Source organism: Drosophila persimilis, unplaced genomic scaffold, assembly GCF_003286085.1.
Source record: "Drosophila persimilis strain 14011-0111.01,24,50 unplaced genomic scaffold, DperRS2 tig00000622-arrow-arrow-pilon, whole genome shotgun sequence".
NCBI lineage: Eukaryota > Metazoa > Arthropoda > Insecta > Diptera > Drosophilidae > Drosophila > Drosophila persimilis.
This window is the reverse complement of record NW_020825326.1, coordinates 2,123,885-2,139,981: the sequence shown is the minus strand read 5'-3', so window position 1 is coordinate 2,139,981 and position 16,097 is coordinate 2,123,885. Positions and strand designations below refer to the sequence as shown.

Genomic DNA, 16,097 nt, shown 5'->3' with positions numbered 1-16,097 from the left:
AAGTGCCAGGGAGATGAGGATTCCTGCCAGACAGACACGCAGACAGACACAGAAAGGCATCAATAAAGCAAGACCGAAACGAATTCGCTGCGATTTGATTTGAATCGATTCGATTCGAAAAGGACCGAAGCGATAGTTTTCTTTAGTATATTCTCATGATTGCTATTATTATTGTATTGCATAAAACGCTATAAATAAATAATTGTATGAATGTTAACTATTTCAATGACAATAATAAAATGTTAAAAACGAAAGCTCATGCCGTGAAAATTTCATTCATTTGCCATGTAATGGCTTCACGGTGTTCCCACAGCCTCAGTTGATTGGGTAATCATCTCGGGGAGAGGAGACAATAGATGGTCTGGCACTTGCAGGCATTCTTGCTAATGAGGTTATCTATCATCTGAGCCATCATTTGTCAAATACCCCTAATGATGCCTGCGGGACACTTATTCGCACGCAACTGAAAGGGACGCGCTGTCTTCCTATGCTTCCCTCTCTTTCATATTCATTAACCCGGTGCTAAGAGGTTAGGGGACATATTAGTATTGTGTCGATGTCGGCAAAAGCCAGAAGGAATCGCTTCTGACCACAGGAAGCATAACTATATATTCTTGTTTCTCTGCAGTCCAGATTCAGTTTCAAAGATTCCCTTGCTCAATGAAGAAACATTACAATTTCTCAATTCATCTCATGGCACGATGAGATTTATATTATTATCATCGTTTCTCAACTCGTAACATACACATTTTTCATTCCATTACAGACTAAAGCACCTAAATGCTTACATATATATATATACTAGCTTATTTCGGGAACCCTTGGTAAGCAGTCCCCGCCTACAAGGGTTTCTTCTTTTTTTGTCTGGGGGCAGGGCGTCGATTGCCAAATTCAACCATTAGGGGATCGTTGGTCTTTCGGTCGAAGGCTGCTTTGGCGGCTGTCTGACGAGGGCGTTTGGCGTCCGAGGACTCGTCGGCAGGGCCAGAGGCTTTAGAGACGACGACACGTTTGAGTACCTTGGGGACCATGTATTCGGGCATGTCGGACAAATGGCTTGGCGTTTTGAGGATGCGCAGCGGCTTGTCGTGACGCAGAGCGTTCAGATCGCGTTGGTGATCCTCGAAGTAGCCCTTGAGCTTCACGCTGTTGAGCACCTCGGTTTTGATTTCGCGTAAACGGGTCTCCTGGACAGCGGCACGAGAGGCAGCACGCCAGGCGTCGTAAGCACGGTAGCGGAAGGACTCCAGTTCGTCCATTTTGAATTGATAGTTTCTGCGAAAAGAAAATCTTTAGCTTGCTTACAGATTGGGGATTCTAGCATGCTTGCTTACTTAATGATCGTGTCACCCTTTTTGGCACTGAAGGTTATTCGGAGCTTCTTCTCTACGGCATCGTTTACGCCAGACTCCTTGATGCTAACGAGGGACAGAACGGAGCCCTTGTTGTTGCCTCTGGCCGTGCGTCCAGCGCGATGAATGTATGAGGTAACATCGAGCGGAAAGTCAAAGTTAATCACATTGTTTACCGACTGGAAGTCGATGCCACGCGAGGCGCTAGACTCGAAATCGCCGCGCGTTGATTTGCGCTTGTCCTGTGAACCGTTATCGGGCCGCTCTAGATAATGCTGATCGGAGGCAATGATGATGTCGTAGGTGCCTTTGTTGAACTGACTAATCATGTTGATGCGAATGGAGGCCGGCAGCTGCGGGTTGAGAACGCAGGCCCGTATGCCAAACTGCTCCAAAAACAAGCGAATCCTACAAGAGAGGGGTAAGCGGAGTTGAATATGAAGTTTCATGGTGGGGCCTCGTCAGGAGCTATCTGATCCATCAGCGAGAAGATTAGTTATTGGTCATGCGTGCGCCAACTGTTGCCAGATGCGCACTCCCTTTCACTTTGGGTTTAACATCATGTGGGACTCAACTACAGGAATTCAGCAACAGGGGTTCGCTTTTTACTTACTTGTAGCTGCGATCGATGGTGTTGACAAATATAATGGTCTTGCCGCGTATCAGTTGCAACTTAAGCAAGGCGTACAGGATGACCGGCTTGTCGTTCTCTTCCGCCAGGATGCGCTGGTGGGTTAGCTGATCCTGCGACACTACATCGGGCTCCTCCAGCTTTAGCGTGACTGGATTGTGGAGGCACAGTCCCTTCATGCGTACCACGTCGTCTGAAAGGGTGGCCGAGACAAGCACCGATTGGTATATGGAAGGCAGATGTTTAAGTAATGCCTTGAAATCCATTTCATAGCCGAATGCAAAAATCAGATCTGCCTCATCCACCACCAGAGTCTCGACTTTCTTCAGGTCTACCACACCGTCGGCCTTGGCATGGTTCAGTAGCTTGGCTGGAGTGGCCACAACAATGTCGGGGCGCTCGGCGAGGGCATGCCGTTCAGTCACAGTATTACTTGTTGTTCCGGAAATGTCCGCAACACGCACAACCTTGTGGCAGTATTCGGCCAGCTGCTCGATGACTGCGCGTGACTGCCGGCACAGCTCTTTGGTTGGGGCCAGTACCACGGCGCTCACACATTGTTCGGTGGCAGTGAGCTTAGAGTTGAGAATTTTCTGTATCAGAGGCAAGGCATAGGTGGCCGTCTTGCCGGAGCCGGTGCGAGCGCGAACTACAACATCCTTGCCCTCAAGCAGCAGGGGAATCGCCGTGCCCTGGATCAGCGTGGGCTGCTCCCATCCCAGCTTCGATACTGCCTACAAAACGAATGGGAAAGTTGAGTAACCGCGTAATACGGGTCAGGTTCTTGCACACTACCTTGAGAATACGATGGTCCAACTCAAGTTCATGGAACTTCGGTAACTTTTCTGGGCTGCTCATTGTTGCAAATTTGTAAAATGCGCAGCGGACAGAACGCACATGTGTTTATGTCCGATATATAAGTGTTGCACAGAACGCAGAGGTGCGCCACTTATCGATACATGCTGTAGTCGAAATATAATATAATATAATATAAATACATAAATCAATGATACGACTTGGCAACAGGTTACTTAAGCCATAATTAAATAAATTTAATAATTTAAGCAATTTTTTCCATATCGATATACTACTCATATCAGCTGGGCTGGTGTGGCATTTCCAGCGCTTTGCAGCACTAGTCCAACCCAGCACGTGCGTGCAGATAGGCAGCGGCGTTTGTTTTTAATTTTTTATTGAATCGTTTTTTCGTATATCCCAATGGGTGATGATCAGAAAAAGAATGCACGTAAACACGTCAAACAGATTTTCCAAGACTTTCTAGAAGAAAACGATTGCGAAGCTCTAAAGCCGAACTGCGCTAACAACAGCTGCTGCGGACAAGGCCTTCAGGAGTTCGATGCCCAAACGCACGAAGCCTGGCTATTGCAATGCCCTAAGAGCTTGGATCCCAGTGCGTTGGAGGGCAGGCGCATCAAGATGCCCGGACGTCGCTTTGTGGGTGGACTTCAAGTGCGGTGCATCGAATATTCAACACCCTTCTCCGAATCCATTGGTTATACGAATGTGAAGGGCAAAAATAGGGTGCGCAAATTTCCCCTTAGTGGCGTTGTGGTGCTCAGCAAGCGTCTAAACGTAGCGCAGCCTGGCGCCAACGAGGAGGCCAACTCTTTCCCAACAACTACTACTCCCCCGAGCTTCGTGATGCCTGTGCGCCACCCGTTCTTCGGCCGTGATTACAAGAAGCGCATTAAGGTGACCAAAGCCATTTCCCGACACCTGATTGAGGCGAATAAGAAGAGTCTTGAGACATCAGCATTGCTGCGAGATAAGGCAAACTATTATAAGATCCGCAAGCAGCTTCAGGGAACAACACAGACTCTGGAGGAGAAAGAGCAAGATGTGCGTCAATCGGTGTTGACTGGCGTGACACCAGACTTTATGAACAAGGGCCATGGTGCCTCTTACAACCTCGGGGACCTCACCAGCGGCGACAAAAAAGTACGGACCAAAAAGAAGCATAACACACAAAAAGAAAAGATCTCACAAGATCAGCTATTGTCAGCGGAGAAGCCGAAAAAGCGCACAGCCAATGGAAAAGTCAAAACGAATGGCGACGTGAAACATGACCAGCAGGACGGCGCCGATGAAGCGCCACAAAAGAAACGAAAGAAGCTGAAAACCAATGGAGAAGTCTAAACGAAGAACTAGGAGAAAGATGTGATGTGAGGATATTCAACTCACGAAATAAACTAAGAAAACAAACATTTGCTTATTTTTTTGTTGTCTTTGGTTGCTACTGGAGCATTTTGAGTGGGCACTAGAAAATTAACCTGCAATGACCAGATACAGATGTACGTAAATCTGGGACCAGCAGGGCTCGGGGCAAAGCTGGTGTGTGTGTATGTTTATCCGTTGAATGTTTTAAAATTTATTTAAAATTATCTTGCAAATGGTAGTGCACGATAGTTCATAGTGTAAATATGAAGTTATCGGTGAGCTCAACTATCGATAGGTAAATAACATAAAAAATACGTTCAACTGCTATCTTGAAGAGTTGGGAAAACATCGATAGTTTCCACTATCGCTGTTGGAAATCACGCGCTCGATGCTATTGGGGGTGAACAAAAAAATTGATGGTCTGCTAATTTTTCTACTATCGATAGTATATCAGCGTTGCTTTCGACGCTTCCGAGAATTTATTTGAAAATCCTACAATTTTAAGGGCTTTGACAACCCTTTTCCGTGCCCAAATTTAACCAAACAAACTCGGAATAGGTTATATTTATTTCGTTTGCCCCACTGCACAGGCCAACCAAACAGAAGCATGGCGCTGCGTGGCTATATAAGGGAGGGTCTGAACGTGGCCGCAATTATGGGAGCCGGCGACTCAATTGCCCAGCTGTTCATTGAGAAGAAATCGCTCGAGCAATGGGATACTGGACGAACGGCCCGGTTCAGTGCCCTCGGTCTGTTGTTTGTTGGCCCGATTTTACGTAAATGGTACCTGACGCTGGAGACGCTGGTGAGCAAGGACCAACCATCGTTGACGCGCGGAATCAAGAAGATGGTCATTGACCAAACCGTGTTTGCGCCGACTTTCACATTGGCCATGTCGTTCATGGTGCCCTTCGTCAACGGCGAGGATACGGAGAAGATCAAGACCCGCATTCGGAATAGCTATTTCTCGATTATGTTAAAGAATTACATGCTATGGCCGGCGGCCCAGTTCGTCAACTTCACGTTCGTCCCACTGCCGTACCAAGTGATGTATGCACAGTTCATTGCCATTATCTGGAACTGTTACATTTCTCTCATACTCAACAAATAAAAAACTAAGTTAGCCAGCAGATTCTGCGAATGAAATGCACACGTTCTGTGTAAAGGTGTTGGATTTTCTTTGATTCTGTCAATTTCGCGGGCGCTATCGTTGTAGCTATCGATTGCACACATCGATATACTCTCCATCGATAGTGTTTGTGGAAGTGCGCGGCTGCCTGCAATTCCGTCCAAATTAGTCACAATAGGGCGACATTATGGACTTCACACGTGAGATTTTGAGTTTCCAGTTTGGCACCTATGCCAATTATGTTGGTGCACACTTCTGGAATCAGCAGGTGAGCTCGAAAAGCCACTGCCACTGCCACTCCTCAATCCAATGCGGTTATGCTTGTTATAGGAGGCAAACTTTGTGTATGACGGCTCCAGCAGCCAGGTGGCCGAGGAACAGCTGCCGCAAAACGATGTACTGTACAGAGAAGGTCTCAACGACTATGGCCAGACTACCTATACCCCTCGTCTGCTCTCCGTTGACCTGGCTGGCAACTTGGCCCATCTGCCAATCGTGGGAGAATTATATGGCAACTATGTACAGCGTAATGAGGAGCTGTTGCCTCTCACAACAGGCAATCATCTACAGAAGACTAGACAGAGTGCTGAGCAAAATAACCTCTCAACCGTCGATCAGTTGGAAGTGCGCGAGCAGCCGCAAGTCCCGATATCAGAGTATCAGCGGGATCTGCTTAAGGGAGCTATAGAGTCCGGCAAGAACTACCAACTGGCCGATACAACGCGTAGCTGGGCTGACTACCTGTACGCTAGATACCATCCGCGCACACTCAATGTACTGCCGGACTTAATTCGCGACAGCGATGTTCAGGCTTTGGCCACACAAGCAGCTGGAAAGGAGATCTGGGATGGGGACGCCTTCAACGAAGATTTCTGCAACCGCATTCGCCAATATGTGGAGGAGTGCGAGGGCCTACAGGGCTTCCACATTCTTTTTGACATAGACGACGGCTTCAGTGGCCTGGCCAGCAAGTGCATGGAACATTTGAACGATGAATATAGTCGCGTGAGCTTTGTTCTGCCGCTGCACTACCCACGGATTCCTTCATATAACCAAGCAGGTAGGGGACATTGAAATCTGTGTTAGTTTCCCATATAACTTACATACCAAACTCCATTAATCATCCTGTTAGATCCCCGAACTGCCCACAGTATTCGCGTGGTGAACAGCGTGCTGAGCTATTACCATCTCAGCGAGCAGGCCACGATGTTCACACCGCTAGCCACGCTAGAGACCATCTGGCGGAACAACACCTTACAGTCCCGTCGCATGCCAGGCCTCGAATGGAAAACTGGAAACCTCTACCAGACTTCGGCTGTGCTCGCCGCCTTCATGGACACCATGACGCTCAGCTACCGTCTGCGCCAGACGCCCCAGTCGCTGGTGCGGTTCTGTGAAAATGTCTGCCCGGTTGGACGGAAGATGACAGCAGCTGCCATGGCCCTGCCACTTGGAATGCAGCAGGAGCAGGACCTGATCGACTATATGGACCACAGCGGCGACCATTCACTATTGACCCAGCTGACGCCGGGTTGCGAGGCTGGTACCTCTTATGTGGTGCAGTCGGTGATGGCCCGCGGAATTCCTACCAGTCGATTGAAACGTCCTCAGGAGACGGCCGGACCCCAGCTACGGATGGCTGCCTATGGCTGCAACAGTGTCTCTCAGATGCTTCAGCTGTATTATCAGTGCAGCTTCCATGGCAGTGTCACCAATGCTGCCTCCACTCCCCTGCCCTTCAAGACTCAATTGCCTTTCCCCTACGAGATATTCCAGCCGAACATCGCCACGGACGGCTTCAAGGTGGCTGGGGGCGGGGAACGCGAGTCAAGTACCCGCGTGGAGTCGACTCCAGTGCTGGCAGCCCTGCAGAACTCTACCAAACTTGGCGACCATCTCGATAATCTCCATACCCAGACCCATCGTGTCCAAATTGGAAAACTGCAGTCGTACTCCCAGTCGGCCGTCGATCGGGAGGAGTACGAAACGGCCCTTGACAAGCTTCTCGAGTTCCGCGACAACTATGCCGATCAGCAGTACCTGTAAGTGGATCCTCTTAGGAAGAAGATATCCGATTGTCATAAGACTAGATTAATACACACAATAAACACTCATCCACATCGTTGCGCAAAATACATCCCATGTCTATGGTCTTCTCACCATGGACTGTCCGCAGTGCAGTCTCGTCTCTCCATTATTTGGTTCAAAGCCTCTGTTCTTCGGCTATCAGCCTGTCTCGAGCTTAAAACGAGGGGGAACGTTGTGAGTTGCTTCGGACACCGCAACTCTACAGTTATACCCGATACTAAGTCAGTATGGCTCTCCTCCGGCAGACGCCGCTAATATTAAACAACACGACAAAGAGTGCGTGCGAGAGAGACAGAAAATCAGTCTGAGCGTGACGTCGGGCGCTGCGTAGCCACTGCAAATTGATTTGTTCCTTTTGGCTATAAAAATGATCTGATCTAATCCAGATTCAGCAATCTAATAGATATGGTCATTATCTATGATTCTGCGTTTTTAGTTTTCTCTAATCTGCAACATTGTGGATGCAACAGATTTTCGTCCTTTGTGGGGGCGGAGTGGGGTGAGGCGAAATTTTGAGATATACGTTTTATAGTGACATCTTAAAGGAGTATGTGTACCAAATTTGATTACTCTAGCCTTAATAGTCTCTGAGATTTGTGGTTGCCTCAGATTTTCGTCCTTTGCGGGGGCGGAAGGGGGTGTGGCGAAATTTGGACAGGAAACGGTCAAGGTCCGATATCACAGGAGTGTGGATACCAAATTTGGTTGCTCTGGCTTTTATAGGTTCTGAGATCCTTGAACTCATATTTTGCAATTGGCAAAACCGACCATGAAACCTGTGTGTTAGAGTGAGACAGAGCGAGAAAGAGTGAAATTGTTTTCGTGATTCTGGCTGTAATAATTATACGATCTGGTTCAGATTTTGCACTCTAGAAGATATAGTCATCTTCTACGATTCTGCGTTTTGAAATATTTTTGGAGCAGTGACATATCACAGAAGTCTGGATCCAAAACATCGTTGCTCTAGCTCTTATAGTCTTTGAGCATTAGGCGCTGAAGGGGACGGACAGACGGACAGACGGACGGACGGACAGACAGACAGGGCTCAATCGACTCGGCTATGGATGCTGATCAAGAATATATATACTTTATGGGGTCGGAAACGATTCCTTCTGGACGTTACACACATCCACATTCACCACAAATCTAATATACCCCAATACTCATTTTGAGTATCGGGTATAAAAAACGAGCGGGTACGTTGCTAGCTACTTTTATACCCAGTACTCAGTCAGTACATGTATATATGTCAGTATGTACATGCTTATGTGCGAGCTTATGATTTATGTAATTAATACAATAAATTTTATATGCCGTTTGGTTACGCTGTTAGCAGAATGGAAAAAAGGAAAAAGGTCAAACCGTTTGGGAGATTTTTATTTATTTATTAGATTTTATCTGTTTCCATTTTCCTTATATTCTTTTACATCTGTTTTTTTTCTGCTCTATTCTGCTCTATTCTATTCTATATTTTTCTCTATTCTCGCACCAACACCTGCCGCCCACTACACGAGGTAGAGTATGTGTGAGAAAGAAAGAGAGAGAGTGAGTGGGTAAGAGCGTGGAAAATGTTGCAATTTAATTTTTTTGCTTCTGGCTATAATAATGATCTGATCCAGATTCGGCAATTGTCTCTTCAAAATTGTGGATGCCACAGATTTCCTTGAGAGGGTGGGGCAATGTTTTTAAATAGACTTGTAACGTGTGATATCACAGTCTGAATACCAAATTTAGTTGATATAGCTCTTATAGTCTCTGAGATCTGAGCGCTCATCGGGACATGGCTATACAGACATGGCTATTAATGCTGATCCTGAATATATGCACTTTTTGGGGTCGGAAACGCATTCTTCTGGGTGTTACACCATCGTCAAAAGATATTCATTCATATAATGATGATAGGATGGTAGGTTGCTGTTAAATATACAGTGAACTTAATAAACTATTTAAGAGATACTTATTTACAAGTTTGTTTGGAGATTATGCATGATATTGGATTTTTCTAGGTTTTGAAGAATTATTTTGGAATTATGGGGATGGGGTCTAAATTATTTAATGATGAGAATCTTGAAGATATTATCAAAATATTATTATTAACATTTGTACATTGTCTGGAGCTCGATCCTTTTTATTGTCTCCAAAGCTCTTCCTCCGAATTCCATGTAGTTAGGTATCCCCCAGTCGGATATTGAGCTCGAGAACACCTCCCGCTGATACTAGTGGTTTATTTGTTGTCTCCACAGTTAACCCAAAGGACCTTTTCCGGGTTGCCTTTACCTTTGTGGCTACGTGCGGCCACTTCTCGTTTTGTTTAACCCTTTCGGACGCAGGCCACTCTGTTGGATTGAAAGTTTTCCCCGCCTAATTTATACGGAAATTTATTGCCAATAAAGCGGCAGTAATTGAAATCTCAACGGGAGTAAATCACAATTTTATGGACTGCTAACGGGAGGCGGGGCACACTCGAGTGAACTCCGCCCGCCGATAAAGGCAGAACAGAATAGGTACGAGTATATAGGATAGGAGCAATATGAGATGGGGTTCATAATTTCGCAGTGGCCTCAAGGCGGCTTTGCGCTTTCTCCTCTCCTCTCCTATCCACTCCTCTCCTCTCCTCTCAGGTCAAGTTTCGGGTTGCTCCTGCCGCATTGTTGTGCAAATTAAATTTCAATTTGATTGGCACACAGTGGCCCTCGATCCCCAACTCCTTCTCCAGAGCTGGCTTCTTAAAGCAGCAGCTGCCACTGTTCCGTTGTTTCTACTGTGGAAAAGGGACCAAATCCGAAATTAAAATTACGCCAACGACTTTAATGGAATATGTGCGTGGAATTTGAAATGCCAGTTTTGAACCGACAGAGCATCGCATGGCAAAATATTTGTGCCGTATATACGGGTACGAGTATATTGTGTTTTTTCGCTTCTAATTTAATTTCTAGGTTAAGTAATTTGGTTTCCATTTCGGTCCGCGTCTGCCTGCTGCAGAACTGGCACGAAATCTTGCATTGTCATCCAGCCCTGGTTCTGGACCCAAGAATTGACCTTCGTAGTACTATGTCTATTTAATTACGGTTACACTCGACTCTAGCAAAAGCAGATGACTCAAACTGCTTTCAGATACACGGAAGCTCGAAAATAGTTTTTATTACAGCGTCCTGGATAGCGCTTTCCTTGAAGATGGAATATTCTTCTGATGTAAAAAAACAATAACGATTGAGCGATAAAAGAAATTTCCTTTAGCAAATTTCAGACAGACTAACATCATTCCATTGGTAAAGCTTTTGCTTCTCAATTGTTTGAATTTATAGAACTCTCAGCGGTATGTGCATTATGGGTCTTCTTAGGTAAAATAATAATTATCAATATTGGGAATTAGGACATTGCACTGGCCGGGTAATGGTAATGACTTTAATCCGATCGAGAATCATTAGCACATCCTGAACGAATTATCTGCATTGAAAGAATCGATATAAACATCGAATCAATCTGAATAAAAACCTGGAATGAATTTTTCCGTAAAATTATAAAAGTGAATACCAAATTGAATTTTGGATTCAAAATTTTAATGTGTTTCGTTAGCCGTTTTTATTTTTTAGTTATTTTCGTGAGCTTTTTTCTTAAAAAACGAAACAAAACTTTATAAAAACAAAAAACACCTTTTTTTGTGTAATGTGTAATGTGTAATGTACATAATACACCGATAACGAAAGAGATTATTATGCCCAATACTCAAAGAGTTTAGGAGTTTATATGCCCAAAATGAAGCGTTTCCGACTTCATAAAAAACATATATGTTCTATATACTAGATACATATATATTGGCGAGTCCGATATACATAGCTTTGTCTGTCTGTCCGCCTGTTCGAGGTGTTTGAAGTCTAGTTCTCTAAGACTATAAGACCTAGAGCAGCCAAATTTTGTATTCAGACTCACGCCCTCTTCCGCCATCATAAAGGAAGAAAATCTGTGGAATCGCTTCGCAGTGTCTTCCGATTTTCCCATCCACGCGCTACTCCTTCTCTCTCTTTCTCACGCACTCTTTCTCGTGCAATGTTCGCCCCCTGGCGGAGGAGAGAACGATAGAATAGGTGTTTTAGAGATCTTTGTTGATCGCATGTTAAGAAATAAAAAAACAAAGCGAAATGGAAATTTGGAAAGAGATAAAAATAATTACAAATAGGTAATCATTTTTGCGAACGGAAATTGTCATTGACGTTAAGTTACGTATAAAATATATTGTATAGGTTACATAAGACATAAGACTACTTACATATGCAAGTGTATGGGCACTTCCATTCTGGCTTTACGTTATATTCGTACGACAAAAAAGAGAATGAAATGAAAAAAATCTTTCCAGTTAAATACAAATTGGGTAGCCGTATGTTCACCAAAAAAATGACAACAATCGAACGTACGGTTTTAAAGATATAAACCAAAATATGACCGTACTATTACGTACGTTACTGGCTTTACGTCACCGAATTCCGAGGTAGTAAAAGTAAAAAAAACGTACCATTAGCCGAGATTGGGCCAATTTGTGGGATTTTTTGTATAGAGTCCAATATTGAGGAAACATTTTATCACGAATCATCTTTCTTATAATAGATAATAGTACGGAAAAACATGAATATGAAAATTCCAAAATGTACCAATTTCAATAGGTTTTCCCATGAAAGTCAATGAAAATATATATACAAATACTACGCATTTTTTAAATTAAAAAAAATCACTTAATTTCCGCATGCGCCCGATGTCCGTGTACGTGAATTCACAGAAGGGAAAATAAGCCATTGGGGATATCTGTAGAAGGAATAACGCCTGCCCCGGTTCGCCCACCCGCACCCACCGTCCCATCATTTCCAATTAGTTCCTTCAATTACTCAGTTGGTCAGCTACTTAAGTGCTCGGCTTGGTTCCTTGCGAGTTGATTTTTAATTTCTTTCTCTCACCCTGACACTCTTCTTGTCTGCCTATGGCCCTATCACTGGGTACTTCATCATCCAATGGAACCCTTCAGAGCTGGCTGGAGTTGACTGACTCCCAGGGCAAAACAAACTTAACAAAGTTAGCTAAATTTGGCCGAAGGCGTCATTTTAACTGCCGCTTACCCTTACTCCGCCCTGTCGCGCTCTCCTGGCCACCCTCCTCTAGCTATCCTTGCCGACATTTCAATGCCTTTTTAATCTAGAACAAAAGCAAACTTAATTTGCCACAACATCTGAGATGGCACGAAGCAAAGGCAACGGCAAAGGCAATGGAAACGGCAACGGCAACAGAGGAGGACAGGCTACTGGGCCTGGGAGTGAGGCTGGGGACAACGACAACTACGACGACGTCACTTGGCACATAATTTAATTACAACAACACTTTCGGGGTGGAGGTGGAGGCAACCACGCGCGAGCCACAAAGGAGTGTGGATGGGCATTGCTACTTTGAAGTTAAGCACTCTGCCCCATCAGGCCGCCAGCACTCGTCGTCTGGCACTCGCCACTCGCCACTCGCCTCGCCTTGCCTCTCTCCGAGTGTTGAGCAACAACTTTCGAGTGCAACGCGTCCTGAATTGTAATTAGTGCCCAGGAGCCGCCAGCCGGAGAGGAGATCTGGCTAGGAATGGGAAGCTGGTCAGAGAGAGAGAGAGGGAGAGAGAGAGGGGGAGAAGGAGATGGCATCGCTTGATTTATGGAGCGCGCGCATTTGTAATTGTTATTACGTGTGAATGCTCCACTCGAATCCACTTCAGTCCAACTCAATTGACCCCCCACTCCAGGTCCTGGCAATAAATCCGTTATTGGTGCTAATTGTTGAACGAATGAAGCGCGATTTGATAAAGCGCGCCACTGCTTATGGATTCACGGTCACCACCCATTTGACCCATTGACATTGACACTTGACCCGCTCCACTTCCATTGGCTCCAATCACACAAAGAGAGAAACGATTGCTTTGCTGCCCAGCATAAGCGAGTAGATATCCAAAGATCGGACCAATAGGCGGACCAGGCCTCACAGATGTGGATATGTGGGGATATCTGTGGTGTGGGGTATCCTTCGATAATCTAGAAATCTGAATGATGTTCAATCATCAACTCATCAAGTGATTGTATATTTTCCCCATCATATACGAGGGCTGTTCAATTAGTCTCGCCTCTTGATTGATATGGCAACACTGCTGGTGTCAACAGGCATCAGCTGATTGCTGTCAAAATTTAAAAAACGCTGCATTACTTGACAGCCATTGATAGCAGACTTTCTTCTAATTCGAAGAGAGTAATTTTGAAAAAAAGTAAATTTCATTAGGAATCTTTTTGCGGAATAAAACCACCACTGAGGCCCAGGCTAAGATTTATAAATAGTATGGGAACTCTGACCCATCAATTTCAATGGTAAAAAGGGGTTTACTGAATTTCGGTGTTGAGATCCCCAGTTGAGTTCCCTATTCCTATTTGAATTCCTATTTTTCCTATTAAGGACTTTGACAAATCCTATTTTTTGGAAGGAACACAAAAACTGGAGAAACGTTTGACTCTATTGCTCTATAGAGCTAAAAGGAGACTATGTTGAAAAGAAATAATGATTGCTTATGCAATAGCCTGTGTAACGGACCTTTTGAAAAGACTCGTAAAACAGATGTCTATCAGCGACAAAGGCATGGAATAAATTAAAATATGGCGATTTTTATGATAGAATGGGCTCTGGCAAACGAAGAGAAAAGCAACTTTCTAGAAAGCTTACTTAAAATTCAGTTCCAGTGCATCTTCTATCCTTGAGAAAAGGATCCAGTACTTCTACTTATACACATATTTGTTCGATATGGAGGCGTCACACAGAAATACAGGGACATTCGAATCCTGATGTGAGTGTGTTTGCTATTGCGAAGCCATAATCCTGTTGTTTTATAGCTCGTAATGCCTCGTAATCCTCTCGCTGATGCTCTACTCCATGCTCTTCCTGCTAAGCTCTGTCCAGTGTTGTTCTGTCCAGCTCCTGTATGTTGTGGTTCCTCGTCGCTCTGGAGTTGTTCGTGGGCGAACTTCGACCAGTTAACAGGTTGATTCATTGGAAATTGACCAAATACAATTAAATAGAAAACAATTCCGTCCAATTATTCCAGTGAGCGGAGGGAGTGCCCCCCACCACTTCCGAATTTCCCAACGCAAATTTAATTCCCAATTAGATGGAAAATGATTGAATGGCCAACCGAGAATGCAGTGCTAGCTGCAGCTGTTTCGGGGATCGGGCTATTGTTATCAGTGCTTTGTTTCGGTAAAGGATTCTGACTTATTTCCAACCACAGGGAATCGGTAATCGCCTCCGACTAATTGATGGATGCATGCATCGTAAGCACCTGCATAGGTAAGCCATGTCGATTCTCAATTCTCGATTCTCGAATTGAATGGAAATTAATTCGCACCCAACTGGTGGGATCAGGTTAAACAAGTGGGCTTCCTCACCCGCACAGCACTGCTTATTGTTCAATAAGCGGATTAGGTTCCTTGCACTGCTTGGGCCGGACTTACACGCGTTCTACCCCACCACCACTATCACCATCAACAAAGGGCTCGGTGCAAGGTTCTCTTCAATGTGCGAACATTTACAAATTTATTTACAGGTTTATCGGAAATGACCCAGGAGCAGAAAAGCAAGCCAGATATGGAACAGGTTAATCGGATCCCGTGGTACTGGCATCGGTGGAGGTGGAGGCGTCTGTGCTGGCCTCTGTGCTGGTGGAGCTTGCCTCTGTAGTACTGGAGGAGCTCGCCTCTGTGCTCGTGGTCGTGGTTGTGGTTGTGCTGTTTCGTGGGGGACCCCATGGATAGCCTGGGCCTCCGGGACCACCGGGACCACCGGGACCACCTGGGCCACCTTGAGGACCACCTGGACCACCGGGACCTCCAGGACCCCTAGGAGGACCTCCTGGGCCACCTTGAGGACCACCAGGACCTCCACGACCTCCTGGGGGACCTCCACGGCCACCGGGACCGCCACGCGGTCCTCCTGGACCCCCTCGACCACCTCCAGGTCCTTGGGCGGCGGCCACAGCGACCAGAGCTACGAGAGCGAGAATGATGAATGTGCGCATTTTGTTATCTGCTACCTCTGTGCGATTGTTTGTGATAGACAACTCCACCTGACCTTAGCTCCCACATAAGGCACTATATATACGGACGGACGGGTACAGAGTCACAGAGTCGAGCGGAACACCACAAGTGTTTCATCGATGACGTGTGAAGGCTGAGCAAACTAACGTCAGTTGGGATAAGGTAAACCCCACTCGCTCCCACTCGCCAGTCAATGGCACTGGCCTTGGGCAGACTGGGGTACGATGGAATTCCCAGAACTAGCCTTTTCTCTTTCTCGCACCAAACTCGGATCAAACAGCTGTGCCGGGATGTTTGCCTTACGTAAGCCAGCGACTCATGGACCGCATTCTGGTCTGTCCGGGAATCGGTCTTGTGTCCACATCTATCGCTGGCGTATGCAAAATATTTGCCTTCGATTGATGTTTGCATAATGTACTCGGGTTCCCGGGTACTCGGGAAATATTGTTGGACAAACATCAACACTCTAGTCGATATTGCGATTAAATGAAAATTCGGAAAGATGTATCTTCACGAAATGGAAATGTTTTTCATAAAACAAGTTTAAGTGAGTGCTTCGAAAATAGTCTTGACTTTACCGTCTTTCCGTATGAACCATTAAAATCTTGGTATTCCACATATTCTAT

At 45.5% G+C, this 16,097-nt stretch overlaps 5 protein-coding genes and 1 non-coding gene across 6 annotated transcripts; 3 read left to right on the top strand and 3 right to left on the bottom strand.

Annotated features, from left to right (window-relative positions):
- Positions 1–677: 677 nt before the first annotated feature.
- LOC6602635 (probable ATP-dependent RNA helicase DDX56) lies at positions 678–2,863 on the bottom strand. Its single transcript, XM_002027621.2, has 4 exons — positions 2,779–2,863; positions 1,966–2,717; positions 1,335–1,760; positions 678–1,275 (listed from the first exon to the last, which is right to left on the bottom strand). The coding sequence occupies exons 1-4, from the start codon at positions 2,839–2,841 to the stop codon at positions 840–842; spliced, it is 1,677 nt and encodes a 558-aa protein (XP_002027657.1). The 5' UTR covers positions 2,842–2,863; the 3' UTR covers positions 678–839.
- LOC6602636 lies at positions 1,829–1,920 on the bottom strand. Its single transcript, XR_048190.2, has one exon. It is a non-coding gene; the product is annotated as a small nucleolar RNA Z30a (small nucleolar RNA).
- A 292-nt stretch (positions 2,864–3,155) lies between the features above and the next one.
- LOC6602637 lies at positions 3,156–4,206 on the top strand. The gene has a single exon (XM_002027622.2). The coding sequence runs from the start codon at positions 3,202–3,204 to the stop codon at positions 4,138–4,140; it is 939 nt and encodes a 312-aa protein (XP_002027658.1). The 5' UTR covers positions 3,156–3,201; the 3' UTR covers positions 4,141–4,206.
- A 505-nt stretch (positions 4,207–4,711) lies between these two features.
- On the top strand, positions 4,712–5,304 carry LOC6602638 (mpv17-like protein). Its single transcript, XM_002027623.2, has one exon. The coding sequence runs from the start codon at positions 4,769–4,771 to the stop codon at positions 5,270–5,272; it is 504 nt and encodes a 167-aa protein (XP_002027659.1). The 5' UTR covers positions 4,712–4,768; the 3' UTR covers positions 5,273–5,304.
- A 136-nt stretch (positions 5,305–5,440) lies between these two features.
- Positions 5,441–7,425, top strand: LOC6602639 (protein misato). The gene is made up of 3 exons (XM_026990868.1): positions 5,441–5,558; positions 5,621–6,350; positions 6,423–7,425. Exons 1-3 carry the CDS (start codon positions 5,478–5,480, stop codon positions 7,334–7,336), a joined length of 1,725 nt encoding a protein of 574 aa, XP_026846669.1. The 5' UTR covers positions 5,441–5,477; the 3' UTR covers positions 7,337–7,425.
- A 7,517-nt stretch (positions 7,426–14,942) lies between these two features.
- LOC6602640 (S-antigen protein) lies at positions 14,943–15,479 on the bottom strand. Its single transcript, XM_026990870.1, has one exon. The coding sequence runs from the start codon at positions 15,450–15,452 to the stop codon at positions 15,033–15,035; it is 420 nt and encodes a 139-aa protein (XP_026846671.1). The 5' UTR covers positions 15,453–15,479; the 3' UTR covers positions 14,943–15,032.
- Positions 15,480–16,097: the final 618 nt, after the last annotated feature.